The sequence below is a fragment of the Cibotium barometz genome, chromosome 41 (genome assembly GCF_041138505.1).
Source record: "Cibotium barometz isolate CiBa-2024 chromosome 41, ASM4113850v1, whole genome shotgun sequence".
In the NCBI taxonomy this organism is placed as follows: domain Eukaryota; kingdom Viridiplantae; phylum Streptophyta; class Polypodiopsida; order Cyatheales; family Cibotiaceae; genus Cibotium; species Cibotium barometz.
This window is the reverse complement of record NC_141086.1, coordinates 3,055,875-3,065,527: the sequence shown is the minus strand read 5'-3', so window position 1 is coordinate 3,065,527 and position 9,653 is coordinate 3,055,875. Positions and strand designations below refer to the sequence as shown.

General features: G+C 40.8%; 1 protein-coding gene across 1 annotated transcript; it reads right to left on the bottom strand.

Moving 5' to 3' along the window:
• Positions 1-1,705: 1,705 nt before the first annotated feature.
• Positions 1,706-8,283, bottom strand: LOC147614604 (disease resistance protein RUN1-like). Its single transcript, XM_086779875.1, has 5 exons — positions 7,592-8,283; positions 6,670-7,538; positions 6,453-6,631; positions 5,742-5,972; positions 1,706-5,484 (listed from the first exon to the last, which is right to left on the bottom strand). The coding sequence occupies exons 1-5, from the start codon at positions 7,945-7,947 to the stop codon at positions 4,381-4,383; spliced, it is 2,739 nt and encodes a 912-aa protein (XP_086636001.1). The 5' UTR covers positions 7,948-8,283; the 3' UTR covers positions 1,706-4,380.
• Positions 8,284-9,653: the final 1,370 nt, after the last annotated feature.

Here is a 9,653-nt window from a genome sequence, read left to right as displayed (position 1 = left end):
GAAAAAATCTAAACCAACCCAAATAAGGTGTTCTACAATATCTCCCACACGAGGAAGGATTGTCAGATGGACTTGATGTTCTACAGCCAGTAAGGGAAAGATCAAACAAAGGAGTGATGAATCAAATCCTATCCTTACTTGATTCTTTAACACGATGGATCAAGTAGATGTTGTGCCTCAAGAAACTTTGTTGTCATATTCTAGTAATCAAGGAAGTTTTTATGGTTGTTCCTTCCATGGTCACTTAAAAACACATGCTTAAAATCAGTGAATTGTGTGAGCCTTCTATTAGTTGAAATCGATGGTCACCATGGGCAAAGATGAGCTTTATGGCCTAATGTTGTTTTTGTTTGCACAAGCAGGTTCTTACGACCTCTTGAATTGGTTTAAAAGGGTTCTTTTGGACTTCTTGCTACTATTTATGCCTCTATTATTTCTTAGAATTAAAGTGTGCATTTGAGGTTGAAGCTGGTAATGAGGCCTTCAGTGGTTTATATGCTTTATGCAACCAAATGATGGGATTGCCATCATAATATTCTTGAGATTGAAGTTAATGTTTGGACAACCATATTTGCTTTACCTTTGGATCTTTGAACACCCATATTTGCTTTACCTTTGAAGCTTTAGGGTGTTGCCTTTGTTTAGTTGATTTCTTTGTTGTAGGCATATGGAATTTGGTATTCCACTTAGAGATCCAAATTTTAGTGTTGTTTTGGTAAAATGCATGGGCTTGTAGAATTTTCTTTGGTATTCGTAGTTGTTAAATAGGCAAATCTTTTGGAAACGCTTGTGGAGATTTGTATGTATAAGGCTATGGGGTTATTTTCTTTGGTGGCTTCCATGGCTTTCATTGAGCAAGGTGTTGATTGGTGTTGTAGGCCAGATTTGCATCTTGCCCTTGTAGTAGCCTTATGCTATGGGTTTATCTTCTTTGGTGGTTTTCATTGAGAACAAGGTGTTGATTTGTATGGTAGGCCAGATATGATTGTGATTCAATTTTTTCCCTTTTTCGAGAGGTAAAGCCTTAGAATATACAATGTTTCTTATTGTTCCTTGCTCCTTTGATGATTTAGTAGGAAACAATGTTAATGATTTACGAAGATCCTTTATGATGAGGTTGTGGTCCATAATTATGTTTAGTTTAGCTTGGCATTCTTCATAACAGTTGTGTGCTTTTAGATAAATCATCCTCCTTAGCCTCAAGTCTTCTTCATTTAGCATTTGAACATTTGGAATCTACATAGTATTCTCATATACATGTGTTATTAGTAATCCTTGAGTAGGTTCTAGTCTTGATATCTTTTTCTAGAGTAGGTGTTTCTTCCATTTCTTCTTGCATATCCTCTGAATTCTCAAATTCAATACTAAAGTCGAATTTCATTTCTCCTTTTGAGAGAAAATTGTCAATTTATGCTCAATGTGGCTAACCGTCCATGTATTTTGCATTTATTTTTCACCTAGGATCCAGTCATGATCAAAAGGATCAAAAGAATACACAACAAACAATGAGAACAAAGAGGTACAATAAAATCATTCAGAGTTTGAAGAATGCACCACAAATGAAGATCTTCTACCTTTGATTTCATCAAATGAAATCAATGAGCCAATATGCAATAATGATGTTAATACATCTACCTATTCTTCAAGTATTGGAATAGATCTTTACATTGATAGACTTACACACTATCCAATTTTGAGATTTGCAAACAAGAATATTGCCAAAGGCAGGTGTTTTAGATAGATGGTCAAACATAACCTTCTTTCTTTTTTTCTCATTGTCCACTTTTTTCTCCCTTGGTTTCAAGAATAGGAACACCTCCGTCTCATCAATTCCTCTTGCTCCTAACTAGAGACCATTTGTACTTGGACATCAAGTAAAATATGTGGTTTGCACTCATGATCAAGATATTGCAACTATGTTGGTAATGTGCTTTTCCATGTTGTTAAGTCTTAGGTTTCGGGTTTGATTCACGTTAGTACTTTTTGACAATACATCATCAAATACTAACTCAAACACAAGGACAAATAAAAACTACATGGGGAGGAATCCTCAAAACACAAGGACAAATAAAAATTGCATGGGGAGGACTCCTTAAAATAGTCAAAGAAACTCAAGAACTAGGCTCATCCGAAAAGGGAACTACAATCTCAAGACTTTTTTTAAAGACACAAGAAGAGTAGGAAAAACAAAGCTCACTCATGTCAAATGAGTAAGGTGTTTATAGTTTTCCTCCTCAAACAAATTTGTATGTGTTTCAAAAAGTTGTTGGGCTTGTAAGGACTCTTTGGCTTTCTACTGCGGTACATGTTTCTCAACCAATTTGGACGTGGATTTTACTTTATTACGAGGTATGTGTGCCTTTTCTTGGAAGCATGTGGGCATATTCAAGGCACTGCAGCTAACTATCCATTTTGTATACTAACCATGTTGATGGATGCCTGCAGAGCAGACAGCAACTAGGTGGTTTGGGCAATCAATGAATAAATGCTTAACACTGCATTTATCATACATAGGCTTTGGAAACGCAAGGTTTTCCACATTTGGAGCATTTCGATTTTGACAATCCACAATCTCGTGCAACCCTTGTCAATAGAAGCACTATAGATGTGTTTGGGCCTTATTGATAGCCCTCAATGGTGGTTTGGTCTTTTTTTTGGGTATCATCTCAGTACTTGAATTTATTAATGGAGTTGTTTGCATGGTATTTAGGCCTTATTGTTTGTAATTTTCTATGTAATTTCTAACACATTGTTGGGCACTGAGTTGTGTGGTGCATAGATTTGCCATGAGCACAATACAAGAACACAAATTCCAGATAAGGAAATACGGATTTAAATGGATCCGTCTCTACAAATCACATAACTTCTTTGGTTTGCAAAGAGCACGAGTCTTGAGGGATTCGGACAATTGGTTATACCCATGGATCTTATTCTGGGTGGTACCTTTAAGCATGCTTCCACTTTCATAGCTGCAAACAAGCAAAGAAAAGCATAAACAGACCGGAGCGAGCATCATGACAGCCTCCTTTTAGCACCTACCAGCAAGCGAGAAAAAGATAACGAGACAGAGAAGTGACTATAAAGTGGATTGGGCCACGTCAACACTGGACTTCAAGAGAGAGAAGGGAAGGTGAAAAACAAACGTACACAGAAGAGTGAGGTGCCATCTTGGTGGCCTTAATCTTTGCAAGGTCAACTTGCTACTTGAGAATGGAAAACTTGGTAGCGAGCCTAGTGGTGGCCTCCTTGACCTCAACCTCCCTCCAATTCTTATAGATCTAGGTCTATGGCTCTAGCTTGAACGTCTACTGCTGGGTCCTTACTGACTGCTCCTTCACACACACACTGCACGGCAAAACACTAGCAACAAATAGTAGAGGGGCACAAGGTGGAGGAAAAGAAATGAGCAATACAATTTTGACTACAAAAAAACAAAAAAAAATCAAAGATAAGGATAAAATTTAAACCATTATAAAAGCGACCAATATGAGCATGTGAGAGTGAGTGTGAAAATGAAGAGCAAATTCTTTATAAAAATCTCACAACCAAATGAGCAGGTGAGCGCATGTGTGTGTAAGCAAAGCAAGAGTACATTTACATCAAATCCAAGCATACGTAAAGCACAAGTGCATGAGATGATCTCATTCCAAAGAACGACAAGGCCCTGCCCAATTCCAATCTCTCACTCTTTGTTTCAACATTTGGGTATTTCTCATCCCCTTGGAAGTAGTATGCACATCACTTTTCTTATTGGTTTGATATTTTGAACTTTGAGAATTGGATCCTCATAACTAGATTCAATTGAAGCGGTTTTCACTAACTAAATCAAAGCCATTCTAAATGCTCACTTGGTGATCTCCATTCCCAATCTTCTTAACTTTTCTTCTTTGGCCATGCTTCCTAACTGGCTTATCCGCTTGTTGATCAGCTTGGAATCAACGAGTGATAATATTCACTATAACAAGATGAGGGATTAACAATGCTTTTTATTGAAGTTTTAGTGGTGTTTTAAGTTTCATCGTTATAAGCACCGCTCAACGGTATTTATAAACATTGCTATAAGCACCGCTAGGTGTGGCGTTGAAAAAAAAATACTCTAAATAAAATCCACAAAAACATCTAGTAAAAATTGATCACATAAATTTGTCAAACACAAATATTTTTATAATAAAGAACAAAAAACTCAACAAAATTTTCTATGCAAATATTTTTGGGTGCTGCCCGTAGGAAGAAGGAAGCTTCATGATTGCTGAGCCCCGTGCATAAAACTTTTCTAAACTTTCAAGAGATCCATAATCTTTCCTCCAGCTCTGGTAGCTTTTTCCGCTGCCCGTAGGAAGAAGGAAGCTTCGTGATCACTGAGCCCCTTGCATCAAAAATTTATCGGCTTTCAAGAGACCCAAAATCTTCCGGTAGCTCCTCCAGCTTAGAGCACTGACCCATGTTAAGCTTCCGTAGCTTTTTCAGCTGCCCGAAGGAAGAAGGAAGCTTCGTGATTGCTGAGCCACTTGCATCAAACTCTTCTAGGCTTTCAAGAGACCCAAAATCTTCCGGTAGCTCCTCCAGCTTAGAGCACTGACCCATGTTAAGCTTCCGTAGCTTTTTCAGCTGCCCGAAGGAAGAAGGAAGCTTCGTGATTGCTGAGCCACTTGCATCAAACTCTTCTAGGCTTTCAAGAGACCCAAAATCTTCCGGTAGCTCCTCCAGCTTAGAGCACTCACCCATGTTAAGCTCCCGTAGCTTTTTCAGCTGCCCGAAGGAAGAAGGAAGCTCCGTGATTGCTGAGCCCCATGCATTAAACTTTTCTAGACTTTCAAGAGACCCAAAATCTTCCGGTAGCTCCTCCAGCTTAGAGCACACACCCATGTAAAGCTCCCGTAGCTTTTTCAGCTGCCTGAAGGAAGAAGGAAGCTCCGTGATTGCTGAGCCCCATGCAGTAAACATTTCCAGGCTTTCAAGAGACCCAAAATCTTCCGGTAGCTCCTCTAGCTCAGAGCAGTCATCCATGTCAAGCATCCGTAGCTTTTTCAGCTGCCCGAAGGAAGAAGGAAGCTCCGTGATTGCTGCGCCCCATGCAGTAAACTTTTCTAGGCTTTCAAGAGACCCAAAATCTTCCGGTAGCTCCTCCAGCTTAGAGCACAGATCCATGTTAAGCTCCCGTAGCTTTTTCAGCTGCCCGAAGGAAGAAGGAAGCTCCGTGATTGCTGAGCCCCATGCAGTAAACTTTTCTAGGCTTTCAAGAGACCCAAAATCTTCCGGTAGCTCCTCTAGCTTAGAGCACTCACCCATGTTAAGCTCCCGTAGCTTTTTCAGCTGCCCGAAGGAAGAAGGAAGCTTCGTGATTGCTGAGCCCCTTGCATAAAACACTTCTAGGCTTTCAAGAGACCCAAAATCTTCTGGAAGCTTCTGCAGCAGCTTAGAGCACCCATCCATGTCAAGCCTCCGTAGATTTTTCAGCTGGCCAAAGGAAGAAGGAAGTTTCATCTGTAAAGTACATGAATCAAAGTTCAGAACATGTAAACTTTTAGAAGACCAAAGTCTTCTAACAGCTGCAAGTATTGTCAAATTTTCAGCTGCTCAAGGGAAGATGGGAGCTTCATCATCACTGTGCAATCAGGGATTTTTTAAATTGAATTCTCTCTTGTAAAGTTAAAGTTCACTTTTTAAAGTCAGATCTCATGAAATTACAAACGTTTGCAGATCAACTCGAACATTAAAAAATAATAATAATGACTATATACCTCAAAGTACATAGTGGACCAGAATTCCAGCACAGTAAGAAACTCCAGGCCTAATAATTCTTTAGAAGGAGCACATCTCAACCACCTTATTTCCAATGCTTTTAGCCCCTCATCATCACCCTCCAGATATGTTCCATGCAGAAAAAGCAATCGTAAAGATCGCATTTGGGAGAGCAAACTCGCATTCAAGTTTTTCTGGGAAGTGGCAAGCCCACGGATTTGATCAAGACCCTGCAACCACAAACCAAACCATCATTGCATGGATCGTGTTTTATCGCTCATGTACGGTAGTACTGGCATTGGAGGAGCATAATGCAGATGCTTGGTACAGATCTACATTCACTAATGTAGTTCCCATCGACTGCATAACCGAGGCACCCGCTAAATATATGGATATTGCACAAACATTTTAAGATCTAGTGTAGAGCAACTGAAATGGAAATACTGGGAGAGCCACCCACCCTCCACACCAGAAACAAGCTTCAAAACAACAAGTGCAAGTGCAAAGATGGAAAAAAGGAAAAGCGACCAATCAAAGAGTAAAAAGTTAAGGATGAACAGTATAACAAGTTGCTTTCTGGACACTCACAACAGCCAATTTGAATCTTGGTAGTCTTTCGTTTTTGTGTTGCCTTTGCTTCCTACGGCATTGTTTGCAAACATAAATGTGTGCTGAAAACAGAGAAGTAAATAGAGAAGTGGATAACGCACCTGGTTACTTCGCAGCACTTGCGTCAAAATGGTATCATCCCACACCCTACTCCACTTGCCTGACTGTTTGACAATGCCTCTCCCCAAATCCCTCAAGTGATCGTGCATTGTCAAGCACCCATTTTTGTCCACCTTCATAGACAGAGATCTACCAAGCTCTCTAGACCACTTATCGAACCCTCTACCAAATCATCGCTTTCCCAAAAGTATTCGGCACTCTGCCTGTCTTCACCAATCAAGAAGCACGCCACATCTAGAAACATTTCCTGCTCATGCTTACTAAGAGCCTCATAGCTAACCTTCAAACAAGTCTCTATCGGTTCGTACGAAGCTCTACTTAAAATCTTGATTGCTTCTTCCCAGAATCTCTTTTCCTTCCTCACCCCAAGATGCCTACCAAGCACCTCCAGCGAAAGGGGAAGACCAGCACATGCTTTGCTTACTTTCTCTGCTAGCTTTTCAAAACCTAGATCTGGCAAAGCATTCAGACACAAAAGTCGCAAGGACTCATCACGGTCCATGCCTTGTACCTCGTAGCGTTCACCCCTGAAGACATCAGAGAAATCATTGCCGTGAGGAAATACTGTTTGGTTCCTGGATGTTACAAGCATTCGACTTCCCGGTTGAAGGGATGTCAGATCTATGATTTCCTCGATGGATTCAAAGTTCTTTGGATCATCCAATATGATCAAGACCTCCTTCTCCCTTAATCCAGCTTTTAAACACGCTTTCTTCTTTCCTGCATCGTCCCCTTGGAACTTCTTTTCAAGCAGCAAATCTTCGAGCAGCTGATTCTGTAATTGACTCAGAGTCTTATCCTGACAATTTTCCACAAAGCTTGCTGCTTGAAACTCCTTTCCAAGTCTCCTGTAAATAGCACGAGCAAGAGTGGTCTTGCCAATGCCACCCATGCCCCAAAGCAGCACAAAGTACACACTTCCCTTTTCTTTCAAACGAAACAGCTCGACCACATCATGGACCCTCTCATCCAAACCAACTGCTTTGAGGTCATCCTCCACGGGAATCCTGCTTTGCATCTCCTGTGCTATCTTCTCTACGAGAGCTTCCAGCAACTGTCCTTCACGTCTGCACATAATTTGATAACAACAAAAAACGGTTGCAAAACAAAAGTTTCGTACTTGTTAAAGGTCTCCAGGCGGAAGCCCTCGAGCCATGAGGCATCACACAGAGCATCTTCCCACCCCTTGATCGTGCTTTCGCTGTGCTTGCCTCGTCTTCGATGGTCCTTGATAGCTTTTGCAAACGGCCCGTCATTCTTGTTTCTTAGGTCTTCTGGCTTCACGTCGTCATAGAAGACCGGAAATAGCTTGGCTTTACGAGAGCTCTTGGTGCTCTTCAGCATCTCTACAAGTTCATCCAGACACCACCTAGACTCTGCGTAATTGCTTGTAAAGATGGGCACTTGAATGATTGCTTTTCGGGCAGCTTCCAGCATGAAAGGGCGAACATCGTCTCCTTCAGGGAGCTCCGCCATGTCCAGAAATGCTTTTCAGGAAATAGTAAAGTGTATTTGCGAATCCACGCTTCATGCGAATCCCACGATGGCTGATAAACACCGCATGGGTGCTGAGCTGGGGGCGGAGTAGCTTCTCTGCTCAAGCGGGGCCGCTTGTTTATTCCTGCCCCGAGATCGTCCCTGACAAGAGACTGCCTGAACATCTCTCTCTCTCTCTCTCTCCCCACTACGTTTCTCTTCCTCTGCTTCTCTCTCTCTCTCTCTCTCTTAGCGCTATGTCAGTGAGAGGCCTCTCGTCTCCATTAGAGGAGACAGGCTTTTAAAACTTCGCCGCAATGGTTTCAACCGGCTCCTTCCAGGTAATTTCTTCGAGTCATCCTTCCATGTAATTTCTCCAAGTCAAGGAAGGCTCCTTCCAGGTAATTTCTCCGAGTCAAGCACGATGTCCCAGTGCTGTTGCTTTCCTGACAGCTTTTTTTCATGAACAGCTAAATATTATTTAGAGAGGATAAGATAGATAGACAGAAAAAGATAGATATTTATCTAAGTGTTTGAAAGAAAAGGCTAAACTATGTTATTTGAATTATAAGCTCAATATAAAATTATAACTATAATTGAAAAGATAGATAGTTCAAGTAATGTAACCTTGTAAAGTCTTTGTGTATTAAAGACCAATTGAAGGAGCATGCATCTATCCAAAATAGTAAACCTAGAGTTTGAAAAAAAAAAACACTTAATACTATTTAATGCAAGCATCTCTCTCTCTCTCTCTCTCTCTCTCTCTCTCTCTCTCTCTCTCTCGCACACACAAACAAACAATCATACTTACATTAATATACATAAATTTATTTTTGTGTCTTTTCATTCTTTGATCTCTTTGCACATTATTTAACAGTTATCTTAATGCCCACCTTCTGATATTTTTGGCTTCAAAATTGCATTATAAATGCATATTTATATAAGAGCATCCTTGCTTTGTAACGGCCTCAGGTCTGTAGGCTTGGGGACCCCTTTGATATTGTATATCCTCTTTATGCTCCTTTTAGGAGTTTTTCTCATTAATTCTAATCTTTGCCCCCTTTTTTAAAAAAAGTTTATTCTTTCAACACATGTACACTAAGTTGACGGTCCTTTATAGGAAACATTGATTGATTAAAATAATACCAAGCTCTAATTACATCACAATGAAGTAGGATCCTTGTTATTAAGGTAATACACATTAATTAAGTCGAGACTCAATAGTTAGCGTAAGCTCTAACCATAGGATATGGCGAAATACCTCTTTAACTAATGCGCAAAGAGTGGATAGTGGCCTCGGTGAGGACCCGATGCTTTGCAAAATCTGCTTAAGTGCGGGTGAGGAGGTTTTCTAATATCTGGGCCAGACTCATGGCTTCCTGATGCAGGCCTTCAATTACGGTAAGCTCGTGATGAGCTCTCTCGACCGTTGTATGGGCTATTATGACATGCTGTTGGAGCTCAGTGATGTGAGCAATTGCAGTGCCCAATTGCTCGGTTGCTGATCAAACTTCTTCTGGAGCTCCATAAACTGAAGGTATGTCTGCTATAGGTCTTTAGACATTGCACCCTCCTAGGCCTTGGCTAAGAGCCTCTCCCGTTTTGGGACATCTGCACCACCTCTTGTTGCCTGTACATGCACTCTATCATTTGGGTGATGAGCTCGCGTGCCATATGTGAGAAGCCAAGTGCAAAGTTTGGAACAT

What these genes read in the sequence shown, in the direction of transcription:
- LOC147614604 (XM_086779875.1), bottom strand. Translation starts at nt 7,947, where the DNA reads ATGGCGGAGCTCCCTGAAGGAGACGATGTTCGCCCTTTCATGCTGGAA. An exon ending in GATTGGTGAAGACAGGCAGA is followed by an intron (nt 6,632 to 6,669) that starts GTGCCGAATACT and finishes GATTTGGTAGAG; the next exon opens with GGTTCGATAAGTGGTCTAGA. An exon ending in AAGTGCTGCGAAGTAACCAG is followed by an intron (nt 5,973 to 6,452) that starts GTGCGTTATCCA and finishes TTGTGGTTGCAG; the next exon opens with GGTCTTGATCAAATCCGTGG.